The sequence below is a fragment of the Alexandromys fortis genome, unplaced genomic scaffold, assembly GCF_014885135.2.
Source record: "Alexandromys fortis isolate MF-2015 unplaced genomic scaffold, M_Fortis_MF-2015_v1.1 scaffold_205, whole genome shotgun sequence".
Taxonomy (NCBI): domain Eukaryota; kingdom Metazoa; phylum Chordata; class Mammalia; order Rodentia; family Cricetidae; genus Alexandromys; species Alexandromys fortis.
In genome coordinates this window covers 2528363-2553187 of record NW_026068107.1, presented here as the reverse complement: position 1 = coordinate 2553187, position 24825 = coordinate 2528363, and the positions used below count along the sequence as shown (strand labels likewise).

The 24825-nt window shown below is 40.5% G+C and overlaps 1 protein-coding gene across 1 annotated transcript; it reads left to right on the top strand.

Annotated features, from left to right (window-relative positions):
* The first annotated feature begins 1266 nt into the window (after nt 1–1266).
* On the top strand, nt 1267–2410 carry LOC126489738 (CCR4-NOT transcription complex subunit 2-like). Its single transcript, XM_050124200.1, is given in 2 exon segments — nt 1267–2034; nt 2037–2410. Coding segments are annotated over 2 exon segments (1098 nt in total). The 5' UTR covers nt 1267–1310.
* Nucleotides 2411–24825: the final 22415 nt, after the last annotated feature.

Genomic DNA, 24825 nt, shown 5'->3' with positions numbered 1-24825 from the left:
TGGTTCCCACTGGGAGGAGGAAATAGACAGGATCTCCTGAGTAAATTTGGAGCATGGGGGAATGGAGAGAGGGTAGAAGGGGAGGGGGAGGAGAATATGAGGGAACAGGATGGTAGAGTTGGTGGAAAGACAGAGAGGGGGAACAAGGAAAGAGATATCTTTTTTTTTGAGGAAAGCTTTTCTACTTTATTACAAAGAGAAGAAGCCTTTATGTGGTCAGAAAATACAAGATTTATCTTTTTCTCTTCCTATGAAACGCTGCTGTTCAAACAGCCAGAGTGAATTGTCTCAGTTCACGTCTTGAAGTCCCATCACATTCACTTGGGTATGGATGTCCTTGGCTGCTGAAAATCTGGCCCTTTAGTGCACAGGGCGACAAAGTCCCCTGACCAGCAGTTCCAGAATGTCCCATTTTCATATATTGCACCCATGCACACCTCCTAAAAATGAGGTACAGCAGGGCAAACATTTTCCAAAATAGATGTCATATATATAATATATACACATTCGTACATACATACCTTTATTCATGTGATGTCCAAAATTTAAAAAAAATGTACACATTTATTACAAAATCGTAACAAAGACTGGACAGTGTTTTGCTCATTCTGGAAAGATGAAGCTCAGTAACAACACAGCCCTGGAAACCATCCAGAGACCGTGGCAATCTCTTTCTTCTACAGTCATATTCTTGCATTAAGCCTGGCGAAACTGCCTTTCAGAAACAGAAGGGGAAGTAAAATGAAAGAAGCAGCCCTTGCTCATCTTTCCAAATGAAATACGAAAAGGATCTTCACATAAAAATGCACAAACATTTGTTATTTTATTACCAATAGTGCTACAATGAACAATGCAAATTTTGTGGTCTAATTTTGTTGAGTCTTTTGTGGGTTTTCTTTTTTACATTTAAGAAACTAAATGGTAACTTCTGTCAGTGTACATGCTTGTCTTAATAGACCCCAGGCTGTCTGCTGTCAAAAAGAAAATAAACGAAAAAATTCAGACCCTGCTCAAACTAGAGAAAACAAATTACAAATTTAGTTGTTGGGCAGTACATAATTGGTAAGGCAGGACCTCAAATGGTGACCCTTTACGTAAGCCAATTGCTGGATCCTCAATGAATTAAAACCAGGTTGCCTGAGCCACATCAGTTCTTCGGATCTGTCGAGTACTGTGCTGAGACAGCCATACCCCAGGAAAGGGAAGTCTTTTAGAAGGCTTGCTGAGCAGGGTTGTAGTTGAAGGTGGATGGCAGGTGAGGCAGTTCAGGGTTAGGTAGCCCCAACAGAAGCTCGCCCAGCATAATATGTATGCCAAAGCAGCAGCCTTCTCGACAGCCTTTTACTGTGAACAGTATGTCTGGATTTGGAATGAACAGGAATCAGGCATTTGGAATTAATAACTCCTTATCAAGTAACATTTTTAATGGAACAGATGGCAGTGAAAATGTGACAGGATTGGACCTTTCAGATTTCCCAGCATTAGCAGACGGAAATAGAAGGGAAGGAAGTGGTAACCCCACCCCATTAATAAACCCCTTGGCCAGAAGAGCACCTTACGTTGGAATGGTAACAAAACCTGCAAATGAGCAATCCCAGGACTTCTCAATACACAATGAAGACTTTCCAGCATTACCTGGTTCCAGCTATAAAGATCCAACTTCAAGTAATGACAACAGCAAATCTAATTTGAATACATTGGGGAAGACGACGTCAAGTACAGATGGACCCAAATTCCCTGGAGATAAAAGTTCAACAACACAAAACAATAATCAGCAGAAAAAGGGGATCCAGGTGTTACCTGATGGTCGAGTTACTAACATTCCTCAAGGGATGGTGACGGACCAATTTGGAATGATTGGCCTGTTAACATTTATCAGGGCAGCAGAGACAGACCCAGGAATGGTACATCTTGCTTTAGGAAGTGACTTAACAACATTAAGCCTCAATCTGAACTCTCCTGAAAATCTCTACCCCAAATTTGCATCACCCTGGGCATCTTTGCCTTGTCGGCCTCAGGACATGGACTTCCATGTTCATCTGAATATTTAACGAACATTCACATTAGGGATAAGCTGGCTGCAATCAAGCTTAGCCGATACGGAGAAGACCTCCTCTTCTATCTCTATTACATGAATGGAGAAGATATGTTACAACTCTTAGCTGCAGTAGAGCTTTTTAACCGTGATTGGAGATACCACAAAGAAGAACGAGTGTGGATTACCAGAGCACCAGGCATGGAGCCCACAATGAAAACCAATACATATGAGAGGGGAACATATTACTTCTTTGACTGTCTGAACTGGAGGAAAGTAGCTAAGGAGTTCCATCTGGAATATGACAAATTAGAAGAACGGCCTCACCTGCCATCCACCTTCAACTACAACCCTGCTCGGAAAGAGATATCTTGATCGCGGGAACCATTATGGGGCTAGCGAGAAACCTGGCACTAGGGAAATTTCCAGGAATTCACAAGGATCACCCCAGCTAAGACTAATCAGTACTGGAAAGGGTGCCTGAACTGGCCTTCTCCTGTGATCAGATTGATGACTACCTTAATTGCCATCATAGAACCTTCATCCAGTAAAATGATGGAAGCAGATGCAGAGATCCATAGTAAAGCACTGGGTCAAGCTCCTGGAGTACAGCCATAGAGAGAGAGGGGAAATAATATGAGCCAAGGGGTCAAGGCCATGATTAGGAAACCCCCAGAAATAGCTGACTTGAGCTAGTATGACCTCACTGACTCTGGACTGATAGTGAACCTGCAGAGGACCAAACTAGGCCCTCTGAATGTGGGTGACAGTGTGTGGCATGGGCAGTTTGTGGAGCCAATGGCAGTAGGATCAGGATTTTTCCCTAGTGCATGAACTGGCATTTTGGATTCCATTCCCTATGGAAGAATATCTTGCTCAGCCTAGATACGATCCTCGGTTCTGCTTCAGAGAGGTGATACAACAGACTTTGTTCATTTCCCATGGCAGATCTTACCATCTCTGAGGAGTGAATGGGTGTGGAGTGGGGAGAAAGTGAGGGGAGCGGGAGGAGGAGATGGAGGGGGAATTAGGATTAGTATGTAAAATCTAAAAAGATTCCTTTAAAAATAAAGAAAGAAGAAAGAGGGCGTGGACATTGGTTCAGATATCATAGTCTCCCATTATTATTATTGAATTTAAATAGATTTTTTGAATTAATGGCGATTTACTTGATGTATTACCTTAACATCACTCCTAAAGAACTCACTCAATTGGATTAAAAACAATTTGGGGGACTGGGAGATATTTTAGTCAAAATAATTTTTTTTCACGAAAACGTAAATTCCTAAGTTCAACCCCTAGCATTAATGTCAGAATTGTAGTTGTTTTGACATTCATAATTCTGGTGCTGGTGAGGTGGAAGTGGGTTGATGATCTCTGAGGTTTTCTGGCCAGCCACTCTAATCAAATCACCAAGCCCCACGTCCCAGGTAGAGACCCTGTACCAAAAAACAAGATGGAAAGTTTCTGAAGAACAATGTATTGCACATTTACCTGTTCACCATACACATGTGAACCCACACACACAGGAACATGCACGCACCCCAACACCCACATAAATAATAAGTTTTACCACTTTAACTGAGAGAAGATCTGCAGAGCTCCTAAGAATATCACACCTGAAGTGTTGCTTCCAGAAATATTACTAATAGATTCTTTAAAAGAACCATCTTGAAAATACCAGCAACACAAATATAAAAACAGATTACGAAACAACCCTTGATTCTCATGGTTACTAGGACACCAACAGAAGTTTTTCATCATGAGTAGTATGCCATTGCCTGACTTCAAATGTTCCAATTACCCAAAACTCTGGTAAGGCTTAGTTCCAAGGATGACTAGTCTATGGCTAGATTTTCCTATGGACGTAGGAATAACACTTTCATACTGTATAACTTACTCTTCAGTTGCTATGAGAAAACACCATGACTACATCAACTTATCGAAGAAAGGGTTCATTTGAGCTTACGATTCCAGAGGATGAGGTTTTCATGGTAGGAATGCATGGTAGCTAGGGCAGAAAGTTGATGGCTTACATCCTCAACCACATCCATGAAACAGAAAAAGTGAACTGAAAGGGATGAGAAGTTTTTTAATCTCCAAGCCAGCCTCCAGTGATGTACTTTCTCTATCAAGGCTAGATCACCTAACCCCCCCCCCCTTCAGACCGCACTACCAACCGGAGACTAAGTGTTCAAGTACCCTAAATTATGGGCACCAATTCTATTCCCACCACTACAATAACCCAAAGAAGTTTCAGTTCCTTCTGTACAACAATGGTAGCCACAAAACAGGCAAAGAATCCTTATAGTTAATTTCCAGGAATGAGCCGTGTCAGTTCCTTTAGTTCCATTACTTTAAGTGTTTTCTGTATTAGGGTGGAGTAAGGGAAATTGAAGACAGGGACTATAATTAGGACACTGATAATGTGGCAAAGGCACATCTGTTTTCTCTAACCCCATCATATGTTTAGTATAAAGCAGCACAAAACACCAAGAGAAGCCCCACAAGTCCACAGGGAAAGAGTAGACTAAATATTTAACATAACCCACCTGTACCGTTTGTGAAATTTACAAGGCTCAGGGCAAGACTTCAATTGGGGGCCTGCGTGACATCTACATAATGATTTGGAATGTTTCAGTCAACTAATTACTTGTTAAATAAAACAATGTGTATCTGTTCCTGGTTATTGGCTGTGTGCTGATTGTTTCCAGGTTCTTGACCTTTTATCCGAAAACTGGAAAAAAAAAGGCTCATGGAGATTTGCAAAAGAAGTAAGATAATTTTGTGTGTGTGTGTGTGTGTGTGTGTGTGTGTGTGTGTAGCAAAGCAGTAGTGCAGATTGTTAGAGGAATATGCTATTAAGACTGACATCAGGTCACATGACTGTGAGCACACACAGGCCCCAGGCTGTCTCTTTCTATGGATCTATGGGAAAGGGGTTGGGTCCTAGGAAGTGTAGTTTGGGTGGTGCTCTATCTTTATCTGTACATTAGGCTATATATTCCTTTCTCCTCTGTGTGTGACACTTCCCCAAATACATTTTATTTCAATCATATTCACAGCCAAATGCATGTACCCATCAGATGATAAATAGGATTCTTTCCAAGAAGTTACTGGAGGACACCATTTCGCTTTACTGAGCACATATCCAAACCTAGTTCAAGCCAGACCTGCCTTTTATATATCTCAATATGTCAGCAAAACTTGAATAGAACTGTCTATATTTGATTGTTATCTGGGGCAGAGAAAGTTACAATATTGTTTAGATACAGGAGTATGTGTAACCCAATATGACTTAGGGGTGGAGGGAGTTCTGAAGTTGCTAGGAGAAGGGTGTGTTTTAGTTGGGGTTTTTATTGCTGTGAAGAGACACCATGGCCACGAAAACCCTTATAAAGAGAACATTTAATTGGGGTGGCTTACTTACTGTTTTAGAGGTTCAGTCATTTTCATCATGGAGGGGAGCATTGTGGCATGCTGGTAGCTGAGAGTCCCTCATCTTGCAGGCAACAGGAAGTTGACTGTGATACTGGGTAGCATCCTGAGCATAGAAAACCACAAGGCCCACCCCCACAGTGACACACTTCCTTCAGTAAGGCCATATCCATTCCAACAAAGCCACAGTTCCTAATAGTGTCACTCCCTATGAGATTATGGGGGACAATTACATTCAAACTACCACAGGGTGTACGCATAGTATGTGTAGAGGAAGGATGCCTGCCAGGTAAATTATTACAAGAGAGTGTGCATAACCCAAACCCAAATGGGGACACCAAACTGAGCCTGCCTCAACTGGCCCTTGAGAACTCCCAACTTACCTGACAGGCATCTTAACAGTACCTGACTCTACAATCTATGCTATCACTTTGCTACAGATAAAGTTATCTTGTTCTTTTAGCAAAGCTGTGTGAACTCTTTCTGTTTGTTTGTTTTGGTTTTGTTTGGGTTTTCTAGACAGAGTTGCTCTGGATCCACTCACTCTATAGACCAGGCTGGCCTTGAACTCACAGAGATCTGCCAGCCTCTGTCTCCCAAATGCAGCCATTCAAGGTTTGTGCACCACGGTTTAGCTGTGAGCTCTTATTTTTAACTCTTTGGATAAGAGTCCAAGAACCCGGACACACAAAACCTGGGCCCTATCCACTAGTAACACTTTTTATTCCATAATAAATCCACCATATCAAGGGCCAAGAGGTTAAGTTTGAAGTTAGAATTCTTTGACTGCTATGCATTTTATACTATCAATGTGGGAATACCAACTACCATCCTTCTAGTCCCTTCTAGACCCCAAGTAAGCCTGTAATCATTTGTCTCTATCTGTTTTCCATCCCTCACATTGACAGGACACATCTATACAAATGTAAATACCTTGGGGCATGGTTCTATGTGGATACTCCCACAGTTAGTCCTCAAACAAACAAAAATAATTACAGATAGGAAATATAAAGATTAGGGTATTGATATTGGGACAAATGTACTAATCTCATCTTAAAAAGTCATATGAGAAAAACAAGTCATATGAGTAGCAAAAGCAATACAAAGTCCTCAAGGTATGTTCTAAAGGCCCACTGGGGACTGAGTAAGAAAATTACTTAGTATAGTTGTATACTTATTTTTCTTGTTGCTATGATGAAATACTTGTAAGAAGCAACAGAAAGAAGGAAAGATTTGTTTCTGGCTCACAGTTAGAGGGGAAATAATCCATCATGGAGGGGGAACTAGGCCGCCCATGGCTCCATGGTGAAAATAGTGTGCAGCTGGGACTCCTCATCTTTGAGGAACAGGAAGCAGGGAAGAGACAGAAAATAGACTTGAGCTATAAGGCCTTAAATCCTGTGCCCAGTTACCTCCATACATAACTTTCTGTTGTTTTTCACTTCCAGTTAAACAATGGTGTTAAAAGGACCTGTGCTGTCTGTCTCTCTTGGTGAGAAGGAGTAGTATGCGATTATGCATCTTTGTCTTTCTTTTTTTATTTATTCTTTTTTGTTTGTTTTATTGATTTTATTGGGCTCTACCTTTTTCTCTGTTCCCCTTCCTACCTCTCCCCTCCCCTCTAACCCTCTCCCAAGGTCCCCATGCTCCAAATTTACTCAGGAGATCTTGTCTTTTTCTACTTCCCATGTAGATTCGATCCATGTATATCTCTCTTAGGGTCCTCTTTGTTGTCCAGGTTCCCTGGGATTGTGAATTGTAGGCTTGCTTTTCTTTGCTTTATGTCTAAAAGCCACTTATGAGTGAGTACATGTGATAATTGTCTTTTTGGTTTTGGGTTACCCCACTCAATATGATGTTTTCTAGATCCATGCATTTGTATGCAAATTTCAAGATGTCATTTTTTTCTGCTGTGTAGTACTCCACTGTGTAAATGTACCATATTTTCCTTATCCATTCTTCAGTTGATGGACATCTAGGTTGTTTCCAGTTTCTGATTATTATGAATAATGCTGCTGTGAACATAGTTGAGCACATGTACTTGTGGTACGATTGAGCATCCTTTTCGTATATACGCAAAAGTGGTATTGCTGGGTCTTGAGGTTAGTTGCTTCCTAATTTTCTGAGAAATTGCTATACTAATTTCCAAAGGTGCTGTACCAGTTTGTACTCCTACCAGCAATGAAGGAGTATTCCCTTTACCCTACATCCTCTCCAACATAAGCTGTCATCAGTGTTTTTGATCTTGGTCATTCTTACAGGTGTAAGATGGAATCTCAGAGTTGATTTGATTTGCATTTATCTGATGGATGGCTAAGGATGTTTAACATTTCCTTAAGTATCTTTCAGCAATTTTAGATTCATCTGTTGAGAGTTACCTGTTTTGGTCTGTATCCCAGTTTTTATTGGATTATTTGGTAGTTTGATGTTTAGTTTATCGAGTTTTTTAATATATACTTTGGAGATCAGTCCTCTGTCTGATGTAGGGTTAGTGAAGATCTTTTCCCATTCTGTCGGCTGCCGTTTTGTCTTGTTGACCATGTTCTTTGCTTTACAGAAGCTTCTCAGTTTCAGGAGGTTCTATTTATTAATTGTTGTTTGCAGTGTCTGTGCTATCAGCGCTATATTTAGGAAGTGATCTCCTGTTCCAATGTGTTCCAGTGTACTTCCCACTTTCTCTTTTATGAGGGTTCTGTATGGTTGGTTTTATGGTGAGGTCTTTGATCCATTTGTACTTGAGGTTTTTTTTTTTTGGCATGGCAATAGATATGGATCTATTTATATTCCTCTACATGTTAATATCCAGTTCTGCCAGCAACATTTGTTGAATATGTTTTCTTTTTACCATTTTATATTTTTTGCTTCTTTGACAAAAATCGGGTGTTTGTAGGTGTGTGGATTAATATTCAGGTCTTCGATTTGGTTTCATTGGTCCTTCTGTCTGATTTTATGTCAATACCAGGGTGTTTTCAATACTTTAGAAGAGTTTGAAGTCAGGCATTATGATGCCTCTAAAAGTTCCTTTATTGTACATGACTGTTTTGATTATCCTGGAATTTTGCCTTTCCATATAAAGTTCAGTATGGTTCTTTCCATGTCTGTGAAGAATTTTGCTGAGATTTTTGGGGGGGGGCATTGCATTGAATCTATTGATTGCTTTTGCTAAGATTGTCATTTTTACTATGTTAATTCTACCTACCTAAGAACATGTGCGACCCTTTCATTTTCTGGTGTTTTCTTGAATTTCTTTCTTCAAAGACATGAGGTTCTTGTCATACAGGTTTTTCACTTGTTTGGTTAGAGTTACTCTGAGATATTTTATGTTATTTGTGGCTATTGTGAAGGGTGATGTTTCTCTGATTTCTTTCTCAGCCCATATATCATCTGCATAAAAGAGGGCTACTGATTTTTTTGAGTTAATCTTGTATCTTGCTACATTACTGAAAGTGCTTATGAGTTGTAGAAGTTCCGTAGTAGAATTTTTGGGGTCACTTATGTAAACTATCATATCATCAGCCAATAGTGAGTGTTTGACTTCTTCATTTCCAATTTGTATCCTCTTGATCTCCTTTTCTTGTTTTATTTCTCTAGCTAGAACCTCAAGTACTATATTGAATAATTATGGAGAGAGTGGATAAACTTTTCTTGTTCCTGATTTTAGTGGGATAGCTTTGAGTTTTTCTCCAGAATTTTTTTTTTTTTTGAGACAGGGTCGAGACAGAGTTTCTCTGTAGCTTTGGAGCCTGCCCTAGAACTAGCTCTTGTAGACCAGGCTGGCCTCAAACTCACAGAGATCTGCCTACCTCTGCCTCCCAAGCGCTGGAATTAAAGGCATACACCACTACTGCCTGGCTTATTTATTCTTTGTATCTTTCACATCAACCATCTTCATCCCATTCATTTCACCATCTTTTTGTATCCTCCCTCTGTCCTTGCAATTTCCCCCCAAAAATAAAATAAAGAGAAAGAAGAAAAAAAAAGAGAGAGAGAAATCAATCTTACCCTGGAAACTGTAGTGTGACACAGTTTTTTTTTTTTTTTTACGCTTTTATCCATCTGTCTTTACTTGTAAGTAAGTGTTCATTGCAAAGAATTTGGTTCAAGGCCTCTGGTTTCTGCTACCCTATCGATGCTGGCCCTCACCAGAACTCCTCTTTGGTATCCTGTTGTTGCCCTGTGTGAAAGAGATCCTGCAACTTGGGTCTACAGGACTGGTCCCTTCATGTGCTCCAACAGATCATAGATAGGGTGGGCTAATTCTTATCCCTGGTTTGGGGCCTGGGTAGTTGTAGGGTTGAGAAATCTGCCAGCTCTCCCCTGTCTTCACCATCATGGTGAGCTCTCCTGCATTTCCTTGGCTAATTTACCCCTTGCAGCAAACAGCAAGGGGCAGGGCCAATTCTCCTGGTTTAATGTCCTCAGCCTGGGTTCTCCCACCTACGCCTTCAGAGCCAGCTCTACTGGTTCTACTATGTTGCCCAGGTATGGCATAGGGGCCACTTTCCCTGAGTCCTGCAGCTAATGAGATGCAGGGAGAGCTCTCAGGCTCTTATGCCTCAGGCACTGTGGGGAGCATCTCTTCCCTGCCCATGCTGCCACATGACAGATGAGGAATGGAAACAGCTCTCCTATGCTTACAAGTTTAGGGCTACCTCACCCATATTTCTGCCAACAGGATTGGCTATATTGTGCTGCCCAGGTGAGGTGCAGGGCCTGCTCTCCTGAGTGTTGCAGCTTGTGGAAGACATGAGTAGTACTCCTGTTCTCATGGCATCAGGGTCGGCTCTCCTACCTGTCTCAGGCATCCATGCGTGGTTGGAGGGCATTTCTCCCCCAATGATTATACATTTTTAATAGTCAATACTAGTGACAGAAAGGGGCATATTTTGGATGCATTTCATTAATTTAATTTTAATATAATAATTGAATATGTACAATGGTGAAAAAAGCATTATGAGAGTACAACTAACATGTTTTTAAGGCCTTACACATTCAGAATTTCATAATGCTGGGGATGTCAGAATGGGTAGACTTGCAGATACACAAATATAAAAATATAATGTGCACATAAACATGCATGGGAGAGGGCTCATAATGCCCCACCTCTAGCTAAGAAGCTGTTGGCAATTGATGGATGTTGGGGATGGGGGAGAAACTTTTCTTTGCAGGTGTTATAGCTTGCCTATGGCCCAAATAATTCCAAGGATTTTAAACACACAGAAGGAAAAAATGGACCCACAGGACAATCAGTTGTTATTTTTTTTTATTTTCACTAGTGTTTATTAATTCCATAAAATAATGGGTGTCATGGAATATATCAGACATATGCATAATTATACTTTGATCTTTGTAAATTGTATAACTTCCTCCCTCTCCTTTTGAACCTTCATTTACCAAGTCCTACTTCTATTTTTATTTTCATGTACTGCTTCGTTATTATTTTTGCATGTATGCATACATAGAAATATATAAATACACCCTGATGAGTCCATTTAGTGTTGTCCATTTGTATATGTGTTTGGGGTTGACCCCTTGGGATTGGATAACTAATCATGGGACTTGTCCCTGGAAAATACTGGTTTTCCCCAATTCAGAAAGAATTAGATTCCTGTAGCTCTTTGTCTAGGGCTGGGACCTAGTGACATTTCGTGTAGTCATGTCTCCAAGGTAACTGGTATTTTCACTGTTCAGATCTTGTTTAAAATGTGATACTGTTGAGATTTCATGGGTGCAGCTTCCTTGGCTGTAGGAAATTCTGAAGGACTGAAATCCTCAGTGAGTGTGTGGTGCTGACCTGGGCCAGATCAAGGACCTCAGAGCTTCAGACCCATGGAGGAATGGCAAAGGCTATCTATCCCCTTGGGGTAAAGCTCATAGGGAAATGGTAAAGCCTTTCTTAGGGAACCAAGTGAGTGCAGAAAATGTCCACCATAGCTACTTCCCCAAGTATTAACAACCTCAATATTGCACCAATAGAGAGACTGCTTTGCTGTGGGATATTTGATCACACTGTGAAACTCGGAGGCTATGTTAATAAAATTAACCTTGAATCAGGGGGCAGAGTCAGCAACCAATTGACAAGAATTAACCATAGAGAGTACAGAAGACCCAGGAAGACTGATAGAGAGATGCACAGGAAGTAATAGAGAGGGATGTGTGGAGAGAGAAACACTTACTGGGAATCCAGTAAAAATGGGAGAGTCAGCTGTTCACTTCTTCTCCACTTCTTTGATTTGTCACCTTTTTTTTACCCCAATATCTGACTCCCAAGTCTTTATTGGTAATAGAAGAATTTAGATAAAACAATGCGGAGATTAGCTAAAACTCCTACTGAGATTAGCTAAAACTGCCTCCTTGATCCAGCTTTATACCATAAACACTGACTCCTTGTTCAGCTGTATGCAATATCCTGCCTCTCTATTCTACTATTTATAACAAACATTCTGAGTTACCAGGGTGTTGTGGTTTCTCCAGCAGAGATCTCAGTCCACCCAATTCCTGCTGTTCTGTTGTGTGTGTGTATGTCTTTTCTTCAACCATCCTCCCCTTATTAGGTTAAAGTCCTTGGAGCCATGCTGGATGCAGCAACTGTTCTATATAGAAGGCACAACTTCAAAGTGAACATCTTGGTTCTCTGGCTCTTATAATCTATATGAACCCTTGTCTGCAATGTTTCTTGATCATTAGGTGTAGAGGTTGTATTTGTAGGTATACCAGCTGAGGCTGGTCACCTAGTGGTTTTCTGCATTTTTACCAGTTGAGGATTCCTGTAGTGGGTTTTGCTGCTGCAAAGGCACGCATCTTTGATGAGTGGTGAGATCTACACTTATCTATGGGTAGAAGGATAAGTATTTATAATGCAGCTAGAAATTATACTGGTTTAGGAAAATTGGTGTGGGAGAATTGTTTGTATTCTGTCAATCATGTTTTAGATAAACGCTGATTGGTCAGGCAGGAAGTATAGGTGGGTCAACCAGACAGGAAGTAGAGGCAGGGCGATGAGAACAGGAGTATTCTGGGAAGAAGGAAGCTCTTTCCCAACTGCTGCCCAGATCACCAAATAAGCAGGATATGACCTATCCCGCTAAAAAAGGTACTGAGCCATATGGCTAACATAGACTAGAATAATGGGCTAAGATAAGTTATAAGAGCTAATAAGAAGCCTGAGCTAATGGGCCAATCAGTTTATATCTAATGCAGACTTTCTGTGTGATTTTCTCTGGGACTAAAATGGCTGGGGGACCAGACGGGACAGAAACCCCAGCAAGCAGGCCCACATGTTACAGAAAATACCAGTTGGATATTCTTTGGGGTCCATGGCCTCACCAGTCATGTACAGCTGGCACAAATCTCCTGCTATTGAGCAGCCCTAAAGTACAATTTAAAGGATGTTGATTGCTCTCTCCCCCCCCCCAATATATAAGTACCACCACTACTGCACCTTGGGGGATTTCTTGCTTTGCTGGTTATTGCGCTTCATAGGCTTTACTGCTGACGAGGAGTATGGATTGCTTTTCTCCCAAGGCAGCTTGCATAGCACCTTCTTGCACTATAGGAGCTAATACGCAGGGAGGACGTTTCCTAGTCAGTTGTAACTAGATACCTCCAAGCCCTGTTTCCAAAGTATGTACTGTATTCAGCAACAGGAGCTTACCATAAAAATCTGAGAGGCACTCAAGAGTGATGGCACTAGATTATCATATTCTGGGAGGGGGTGTTCTGGGGGATCTCTTGGATTGTTCTAACTATCAACTTGAAAAAAAATGAGAAGTCTTTTTGTGTGTTATTGTTAGTCTATGGCTTTGCATGTGGAGCACTGTGATCCCAATTGGCATAAATTTATTTAAACTGTGTAACTATATAGGCATATATCTATAACATGCATGTATATGTAGTCTTAGGTAAACATGAAATAATATGATTCTGTATGGCTTTTTCAAACATCTTTAGTGTTATATAGCTCTCCTCGAGTCCTCTCCCTCTGAGTAGTCCTCTCTCCCCTTCCTAGTTAAAGAGCCCCCTTCTTAACTATTTCCTCTTTCATTGCACTTGTCTTCTGCCATTTCCATCTCTGGAGCTCCTTCTCTTCTCATGTTGGTTCCTCCTACATACCCATGGATGAGGAGGGTGCTTAGAAGGAAGGATCAGAAGGACCCACTAAGCTAGTCCATGGAAAAGGATGTGTAGGATCTGGTTGAGTGGAGAAACTGGAAGTGGTGTTACATGGCCATTTTAAACAAATGTGTTTCCCTTCTAGGGGAAGTCCATGGAAGAGCAGCTGCTGTGATGCACACTTTGACTTGTCCCAATAGCTTTTGCCATAACACTGAAGGTCCATAAGTGTGAAAGGACTGATAATATAGTCACCACACTTATCATATTCATAGACTTTTCTGGTTTTGAGCAAATGATTCTGGGATACAAAGCAGAAAAGGAAGGCTGTATACTGGCTTTAAGCAGTGGCTCTGCCATGACTTCCTTGTATAAGTCACCTTTTACATCAGTTTCCCAGAAAAATATGTAATAAGTGGGATCATTCTGAGATCACCAGCCCATCAGGCTTAGACATGGGTTAATGATCATAGAAGATGCAGTTTGGGAAGACCATCTGTATCCCAGCATTTCACTCATGTCAAGTATTGATGGGTCCCAGACTATGACCAACACGACCAAACCTCTTGCCCTTTTCTGGAAACATCTGCTATTCAGTTACTCTCGTGTTTTTTTTTTTATTCCCTGCACATGCAAGTACCATCCCAGGGTTCTGTTATCTCAACTGGGAGCTCTTCTTCCACCATGTTCAATAATGTGGCTGCTACACAGATAGGAGGCCTTTGGCTCAGGTTTCCTGTGGGTCATCGTGTACCCGTGGCTCACTTCTGCATGAGTCAGCTTCAGTCCTCAGCCTCAATGGAAATTTTGTTCAGGATTATTTATCCAGGCAGTTACTGGAGCCAGCTGACTGTGCTGATCCCTGGGTCTCCCATGATTCCAGCTTGGTTAAGCTGTAGAAATCAACTGACTCAGACATGCTCTGCCTAATAGCTACATTTGAAAATGAGCTTCAAATGCTACATTTGCAGTCCTTTAACACTGTCTTCTAATGACAGTGGCATTGATCCTCTATTTCTCAAAGTCTCCTTTAAGCATTAATTTCAAAACAGATATTTGCATAGATGAAAACTGAAGCTAACCTAGTGGATATGATCTTGGAACATTCACGATCACCCACTTAAGTCCAGGTATCATATGCTGTTTGTTTTGGGATTGGGAGTGCTCCCCGTGCAACACTATATTCTTCCTGAGCACAAATGTAAACAGCTGTAATCTGGAATAGACTAAAAATGCTCCTATTATGATAGCTTGTTAATTTTGCTTTTGTACTGGCATATAAACCAGCATAAAGGGTTTTCTGGTGAGAAAGTAAGGGCTTTGCACTTTGTTCCTATCATAAGCTCTCCTGCCTAGTTAATGCTGTGCCCTAATTCATATCAGCATGAACAGGGGCAGGCAGTGAGCAGTTATGCTGGTTGGTCACTTGTCAGCAACCAAAAATCATGCAAAACACATTTCTAGAAAGAAATCCATATTCCAATGCAGATGTTTAGATTAATTTTAAAGTAGCGATGGTAATTTATACTGACTTTTCATGTTACCATTCTGACTTTAAAAGGATGAGGTATATGTTTCTCTGAAGGAATGTGAAATGTTACTTTCTAACAAGAGTAGATTTTGAGGTGTTTAACAAGAAAACAAGAAGAGGAGAGATGGCTCAGAGGTTAAGAGCACTGACTGTTCTTGCAGATGTGCTGAGTTCAATTCCCAGCATCCACCATGTGTAATGTGTAATGGCTCACAACCATTTGTAATGAGATCTGGTGCCTTCCTCTGGCCTGCAGGCATACATGCAGGAGGGGCATTGTACATATAGTAGTAATAAATCTTTGCCAGGCAGTAGTGGAATAGTGGCACAAGCCTTTAATCCCAGTACTCGGGAGGCAGAGGCAGGCAGATCTCTGTGAGTTCAAGTCCAACATGGTCAACAAAAGCTAGTTCCAGGGCAGGCTTCAAAGCTACAGAGATACCCTGTCTCGATAAACCAAATAAATAAATAAATAAATAAATAAATAAACAAACAAACAAACAAACAACCATTTAAAAAGAAGAGGAAAGTACTAATGCTAAAGAGAAAGTATGTAAGCAACCTTATGCAATGTATAAACAGGGTCTTCTATCAACGTATCTCTGGCCTTTACCCTTATACAGTCTTCTACAAAAATTAATTAAGGCTTCATTTTCTTTAAATAGCTTGTAGTTCTTAGCCCCATTTCCATTTCCCTCTAATGTTTTGTCAGTTTTTTTATTTATAAATATCTAAGTCTTACATAATATTATAGAAGATATAATCATCCTTCAATATCTCTTAGAGATTATTTTCAGAACTTGGTGAAGATGATAAACTACATGATATTCAAGATATAAAAAAGACATAGCCAAACATGTAGCATTTGTATATAACCCTAGTAAGCCATCAATATCTCTATATTACTTAGAATATATATTATGTAAATTATTTAAGAACTAAAGAAGAAATCTATATATAGCACAATTGTTTTTCAAACATTTTTGATTCATACTTCAATTCATAGATGTAGAATATGTAGATATGAAGTCAAATGTATTTATACTATGTACCCACCACACTATTTAATATATAAGAACAATGCAAGTTTTCTGTTTCTTCTAATAAACTGAATATCATTCTCTAAAATAAGGAATGTCAAGTTCTAATATCTACTACCTATAAATGTGATTTTATTTGGATATGTTGTCTTTGAAGATCAAATTTACCAAGAAACACAAGATGGAGAGGCCCTGCAGTGAGCAGGGTCTGGGGTGATGTCTGTGGATCCTGATAACACTGAGGTTTCTGCAGATGCACGGGGTCCGAGACATATTGGTGTCTTTCTTAGTTAGGATTTCTATTGCTATGAAGAGATACCATGACCATGGCAACTTTTATAGGAAAACATTTAATTGGGGTGGTTTACTTACAGTTCAGATGTTCAGTACATTATCATCATGGTCAGACATCGTGGCATGCAGGTAGATTTGGTATTAAAGAAGTAGCTAAGCATCCTACATTTTGCAAGCAACAGGAAATGGTCTGAAACATTGAGAGTAGCTTGAGTATAGAAGAGCTCAAAACCCACTCCCAAAGTAACTCACTTCCTCCAACAAGGTCATACCTTTTCTAACAAGGCCACAACTCCTAATGGTGCCACTCCCTTTGGGTGCCATTTTCTTTCAAACCACCATAGTAGCCAAGGGCCATGCTGCCACCAGGGACATCCTGATCTGGGTACCCCTGTTGTTGGAGGAGGAGCCACTTGTTCACCCCGGCTGCCCAGCTAGCTTAGCCTCAAAATAACCACACAGAAACTGTATTAATTAAAACATTGCTTGGCCCATTAGCTCTAACTTCTTATTGGTTAACTCTTACATCTTAGTTTAACCCATTTATATTCATCTGTGTATCACCATGTGGCAGTGGCTTACAGGCTAAGTTTCAGCAGCATGTCTTACTCAGGCAGAGGATCCATGGCGTCTCTCTGAATCTGCTTCCTTTCTCCCAACATGCCATTTAGTTTTCCTTACCTACCCAAGTTCTGTCCCACCAACAAGCCAAGGCAGAGTCTTTATTCATTTATGGTAATGACAGCACACAGAGGGGGCTCCCACATCACCCTGTGTGGTCACTGGAAACTTGGTGACATCTGGGCCTAAGCTTCTGCCACGGGTCATGTCTGGGTCTATGGTCCTGCTGCAGCTAAGGTCCATGATGATGTCTTTGACTGGTGTTAACCCAGGGAATGATAAGGACTATGCATGTGGAAATCTGAGTGTTGCACTGAGCTAGCCATACCCTCACTTGCCATGGGATAGCTGACCCTGTGATAGCTAGATACTACAGCAGGAGAGCTGGTCTATGAATTGGGCAAAGATGGCTCTACCCCTCATCATGGGTCTGCAACTCACCTGGGCAACACACTAGAGCTGACCCTGTTATCAGGACTCAGGCCAGTGAACTGGTCCTGGGGCATGAGAGCAGGAGAGCTGATCCATCCCCCCCCCCCTTATCTACCATGTGGTGGCATGGGTGAGCAAAAGATGCCATCCTCCCTCTGCCATCTCCCCTTGGTGACCACCGTAGGTGAGAGAGCTGGCCCTGGGGTCATAAGAGTGAGGGAACTAGTTCTACCCTCCCCAGCTGTAGAACACAGGAGACCTAGCCATGCTCCCTCATCTGGACAGAACACTAGATCTGACCCTGTTTTCAGGGGTGCAGGTGAGCCATCGCTGAGAGCATGAGAACAGGAAAACTGATACCCCTTTCCCCATGCCCCATACAACACTCAGGAGAAAGGATCTGGCACCTCACCTGGGCAAAACAGTAGAGCTGGCCCTGGTGGTATGACCATATTTGAGGAACTGAGAGCAAGCAAACTAGACTTGACCCTTGCTGCAGGCTGCATTGGGTGAGCTAGCTGAGGCAGTGCTGCAGAGCTCACCTGAGTAGTGAAGATGAGGGAAAGGAGGCAGGCTAACCAATCCAGCTACCACCCAGGCCTAGAACAAGGGCTATATGAGTTAGCCCACTCTAACATAAACCTCAACTATAAACTGCTGTAGCATGTGAAGGGGATGAACCTACAGATCCAAAACAGCAAGATCTCCATGACACAGAACAACAGCAGGATATCCAAGAGGAGCCCCAGTGAGAATCCATTATCAGTGATGTAGCAGAAGCCAGTGGCCTCAAACCAGACCAATGACTCATAGCAGTTTGATGAATAGACCAAAGGGTAAACCGTGTGAGTCAACAAACCACATTACAGCTTCCACAATGAGATTCTTCTCTGTCTTCTTTTTGTTTAGTTGGTTTTGGTTTGGTTTTTCTTTTTTGTTTTATTTTTGAGGGAAAGTTGCATGGGTGGAGGGTAGATGTGAGGGCTCGAGGAGATAAGTGGGATTGGGAAGCCTGATGTGAACTTCACAAAGAATCAATAAAAGTTTAAAACCAAAACAACAACAACAACAACAAAGAAACACCCTATGGAATTATCCTATATTTCTTTTGAGGCTTAAATCAAATTATTAGTGTTATCAGCTAAGAGAAAGGATATGGAGAAAGAAAGTATGCCATACATGAGCCTTCCTTATGAGATGTAAAGAACCATTTAATCACCCCAGATAGAGCACTGACTGACTGACAGAAAGATTCCATGCAAATACAGCTGGTGAAGCAATGGGTTTATTGAGGTTATATATAGGAGCATGGGTGATTCATGCCAAGCTATCTGAGCAACAGACCTGCAGCTATACAACTGAAGAATCCCATCCACCTCATGAATAATACATAAAATGTTATACATCTGAAGAATGAAGACCCCATGGGTCACATACTTGGGGCTATACAACCAGAGTCCCATAACTTACCAGCATTTCACCTCCTACATAATATTGGGGAAAGAGAAGCTTTGGGGAAAATCTCTTAAAGATTTTGATCCCTATAATCCCTGAAAAAATACTCCATCCCTCCACTAGGGGAAGAGTATAAGCCTGATCTCAGGACGCTTGGGAGTTAAATTATCATAGATACTCTGATTCAAGATAGCAATGGTCATATCCATTCTGGAGGAAACAGACAAACAAGAGAAAATCACATAAAAAGTGACCAGAAGTTAGAGAAACAAGGATTCTTTCCTAAAGCTACTGAGTGAGTGTTCCTGAATTAGCAAATTGATTTCAGATTTGTGTCCTTCAGAACTGTCTGAGTATAAATGTCTCTTGTTTTAAGCTATTTGATTTTGTAGTAATAATTCATCATAGATTTATAGAACCAAGAGTACCTTCTCTAAATGAATCACCTGTCATCTCTCTTCTCAGATAGCCATTCTTCTAAATAAAGAGCTTATTATTGACCTACACTCCTCTGTACAGTCTACACATACAGGCATTAGTCATGTGTATCCCTTCTTTTATACTTGTATGACTTTGCCATTAGTATATGGTTATTTTATACATTATAAACTGTATATATGACATCATAAAATTGGTATATTCCTAGGATTAGCTTTCTTCTCCCTTACCTGATTCCCTTCCTTCCACAACATAATCATTAAGCTTCCACATCTTTATGTTCTGACACTGAGGAATTCAAGTCTTTTCTTCATTCTTTATTTCCCTGTTCAATTTACTGAAAAGAGTCTCAAATGAATTAACTAACACTCATAAAGCAGAAACCTGGCCTTCCATTGCTCTAATCTAGTGTTTGTAAAGCATTAATAGGCTTTAGAATCACCTAAAAGACTTATAAAAACTCAGCGTTTTGGTTTAACTTGAACATTTCTGAGTCAGCTTGTCTGTAGTGGACTGTAGAGAGAGCTGCAGGCTGTGTTCCTGCTGCCTAGCTCCCGGTCCCCTGGCTAGCTTATGCCCCAAAATAACAACACACAAACTGTATTCATATAAACACTGATTGGCCCATTTCTATTAATGTGTGTAGCACCACGAGGTGCACTTACCAGGAAGATTCTAGCCTATGTCCATCCTGGGTCGGAGCTTCATTGTGTCTGCCTCAGAGAGGAGAGCTATGGAGTCTGAGCTCACTTCCTCTTTCTCCCAACATTCTGTTCTGTTTACTCCACCCACCTATGTTCTAACCTATCAGGCCAAGCAGTTTCTTTATTAATTAACCAATGGAAGATAGATTGATATGACACTACCACATCAGTGGACTTGTGTAATTGATAATTGAATTTCTAACAAGTACCTAGATGCTACTTCTTCTTCTTCTTCTTCTTCTTCTTCTTCTTCTTCTTCTTCTTCTTCTTCTTCTTCTTCTTCTTCTTCTGCTTCTGCTTCTGCTTCTGCTTCTGCTTCTGCTTCTGCTTCTGCTTCTGCTTCTGCTTCTGCTTCTGCTTCTGCTTCTGCTTCTGCTTCTGCTTCTGCTTCTGCTTCTGCTTCTGCTTCTGCTTCTGCTTCTGCTTCTGCTTCTTCTTCTTCTTCTTCTTCTTCTTCTTCTTCTTCTTCTTCTTCTTCTTCTTCTTCTTCTTCTTCTTCTTCTTCTTCCTCCTCCTCCTCTTCCTCATTCTCCTCCTCTTCCTTTCCCTCTTCTCCTTCTCCTTCTGCTGCTGCTGCTGCTGCTGCTGCTGCTGCTGCTGCTGCTGCTGCTGCTGCTGTTGCTGTTGCCACTGCCACCACTGCGCAATGACACTATCTGGCTTCCAGACAAGCCAGTACATTCATTAGTTTCCATGAATAGAAGCTAGACCTCTCCCTCTCTCTTGAAATAAATCGTTTAACACTAATGTTGTAGTAGCTAGGGGCTACTAGTGAAAGAATTTAAAACATAGTCACAAATGATCCCCTTTAATATCTGCTATATCAAGACAAAAACAATATTAATTAATTGACTCAGTGTTCTGCGAAGAATCTTTTGTTTATGCTTGTTAAATCTTGTATTTTTTACTGGACACTGGGTTATAGGAAGACAATACAATAAGACATCAGATAATGGTAAGGTTAACTTAAAAGGGTGATGAACTTTGAACCACAATCTGTGTTGATAAAATCTTCATGTGTTTCTGCCTTTCTGTATTTCATCTCTATGCCTTCAAGCTGTAGGAGGTAATAAGGGATAGTTAGTACTTGTAGAGCATTAACATGGACCAGCTACTTTGCAAAACAAAGAAAGCAGTCAACCTAAGACGCACGCGCTGTTTTAACATGATCTTTACACAACCTGTCTCCATCATAGCCTTGATCTTTGGGGATGAAAGTGTTCATACAGAATATGTAGTCAATCCCTCTCCTACTATAACAACTTCATTTTTCTCACTTTTTGAGCATTGAAAAATTCTGTTTTGTTGTTTGCTTTGGAAAAACCATTCTGGAATTTTAGTATAGTCTCTTATTGGAACCAAAAAGCAAACCCTGCTAGCTGGGCATAATGGGGCACATCTGTAATCCTAGCACTCAAGATGTGAATACAAGAGGATTCTGAGTTTGAGACAAGCCTGGCATATATAACAAGTTCTAGGAGAGTGTGGTCTATGTTATGACACTGTAGGAAACACTGTATTCTCTATTCACAAATCATACTCTCTAAACCCACAAGATCTATACTAATAAAAAGGGAAAATGGAATGATACAATTAGAAATAAACTAAAAATAAATTCAATGGGAAAAATAATCTTCCAATGACTAATTTTTAATGACTGTTAAATTAAATAGTAATAATTTTGACTAAATGAATACTAAGATACCAATCACAGTGATTCTAGTTATTAAACATTTTTCCTGTTAAAATAGATTATTTCTGTTAGTACATGATGAAGTCTCAATTACTATATGTAAATACAACTTTAGCCATTTGTTTTGGGTTCTCAAAATGTCATGGGCTCAACTACCCAATCTAGCAAATCTTCTGTTGATCCTTATAGCTATAGCTGAATGAATAGAAGTGAAGACCATTTGGGATAGGCAGATGGCTTGGCAGCATCCCAGAGAAGCTAGACAACAACGAGGACCCGAAGAGAGACATACATGGATGTAATCTACATGCGAAGCAGAAAAAGACAAGATCTCCACAGTAAATTTGGAGCATGGGGATCATGAAAGAATAGAAGGGGAAGGAGGAAGAATGTAGGGAAGCAGAGAAAAATACATAGCTCAATAAAAACAAGAAAAAAGAACAGATACATACTAATAAAGCATTTGAAAAGAAAAGAATGCTTTCTCTATGTGCGTGAGGGTCTGGGTTCTTATCCTAGTACCCATATAACAAGTTAGGCATGGCCTTGTGGAAACCTCTAACTCCAGTACTGAAAAAGGGAGAGACTGGATCACTAGGGCTTTCTGCTTTGTCAACCTAGCCAGAAAACCTTGAACTCTGCAGTCACAGATGCCGCCTTAAAGGAAAAAGGTGACAAATAATGAGAGGAACAAACCCAATGCCCTCTTCTGATTCCTGACTGCATACATATGTACATCCCATATATGAATATACCACACTTAGCCATACACCACACTCACACACATATATACACAGATAAACACTCAACCACACACACAAATTATTTTTAAAAAGATAATTAGGAACATTTAAGAACATGTTGTTGTTTGTGCTATCTAGTGTTTATTACCAACCTTAAACTGAATTTAACTATTTTTTTTAAAGTTTTCATTATTTGGTTTACCAAAGAAAACTTTAAAAATAACACAAGCACACACACAATATACACATACAAACATAGACAGGAATGACTGAATGCTATACACTACATATAGATACCTGGATTCTACTCTTTGTTTTCAGCTGAGTTTGGGTTATTGCCATCTTCCTCCTCCTGGTTTTCATTTTCAGACTCAACTTTCTCTGTAACTGCAGCTTCTTTGGTCTCATCATGGGATCGTTCATACAGATGGTCATTTACTTCAATAAGTAAAGAACAGACATTGAGACTAGAAATTCCAAAAAATTCTGGTTTATGATCAGCAGTAATATGCTTTGTATTCTCAGTATAAAAGTAAGTAGAAACAAACAAAATACCAACAAATATTTCTGGGTACCTTCCCAGGGGTCAAACTACATTTGCATAATCCTCAAATTGTAGTCGAGGACTGGATTGTAAGTAGTTGATAGTTTTCAGGAATATTTCCTTCTTTGCAGTACAGCTCACATCCGGTGTGGCTAATTATTTCCGACTCTTGGGACAAGAACCACTTGGGTCTGGTGTTATTTGCAGCCCTCCCCCACAAAGAAAAATATTCATTTGCATTTACAAACTAAGACAGCATATTGTTTCTCCAGTTTCAGTGTTTTCCCAGGTTCACACGGGTGTCTAACTACCACAAAGCCTGCATGGGCCCTTGAGCAGGATGCGATTGTTACAACAGATATGTTGTATAGAAGGACATAGCAGACCTCGATTAAAGTGCCAAAATTCTGACACAGATAACTCACCAGTGCCTGTGACGATTTCAGTATGCTCATGATTAGCATCATCGTCATCTGCATCATCCTCTTCCACATTGTAAACCCAGCTCAGGTCTTCCATGAGCTCTGCTTGATTCTCCTCCTCATCATCATCATTTATGTCCTGCACATGAAACCAAATGACCTCGTCCCCATCCTCCAGTATCAGGTGGTCTTCCACTTCTGCTTCCAAAGCCACAGGGATCAAGTTTTCTGGAACTAAGTTCACATATTCTTCAGGCACGAAACCTTCTTCATTGACAATCAGATATGGGCCCATTTGTCTACCAACTTCAGCCTGATCTGCTGGAGATGGGTTTCGTTCTTGGTTATAAAGCATGGTGTAGCACACACCTGTCAAGAAATATGGTTGGTATAGCTGTTTTCTGGGGAGGAACACTATTGCACTATTGGGCAAAAAAAAAACAAACAAAAAAAAAAAAAACAAAAAAAACCTTCTGGGGGTTGGTGAGGACAACTGCTACTTTACTCTGAGACCTCAGATGAGCAGGAAGGATTCACATTGGCAGTTGGCATGGGCAGACCTAGAGAAGTCATAAAATACCAGCCTATTTTTCTAATATGCTGTAAGCTCATTTGCTGAGAATTGATGATTGACATAGTTTGTGTCCAATGAATAACCTAGGTTCTTTGCAAGTGGTTTATCTTAGCTACATGTCTCTTGAGTCTTTACGTTTCTGGGCTAACTTTAGATTCACTGATGCCCAATCCATCATCACCACTAAAAATAAAATTTTAATGAAATAAACAAACAAAACTAGAAGGATTTAATGAGTGCTTCTCAGATTACACAAAACCTCCAAAGGGTGCATAGGAATAATACTTTGAAAAACAACTATACTATCCACCTCAGATTATGCCTCTTCTGTTTCATTCCGAGTTGTGCCCTTTACTCTGCATTGCAGAAATGCTTGACTTCTAGTTGACAGGAAACTATCATTCAGACTCTGTCAACGCTTGATCACTATAAAACTCCAGACTGCCCAACTCCAGGTGCCTGAAAAATACTGTTTTTCTGCATGTTGCCCCTATAAAAATCTAGTACTTCTTTAAGATCTAGGGAAAAGAGGAATTGAAACTAAATTTCTCCTCCTTTCAGGTGTCTGTCATCTTCACTAAAGCTATTCTCTTTTCTCAACACTTGGCCCTTGGTCACTGATCTTGGTGACATGCTTCTGAGTAGAATTATGGCAACAGATAGTTTCTCAGGAAACAAAATAAGACTCTGACTTGCCAATTAGCCCCTCCTAAGCCATGACCTTGATTTAAAATATTTCTTAAAATTAT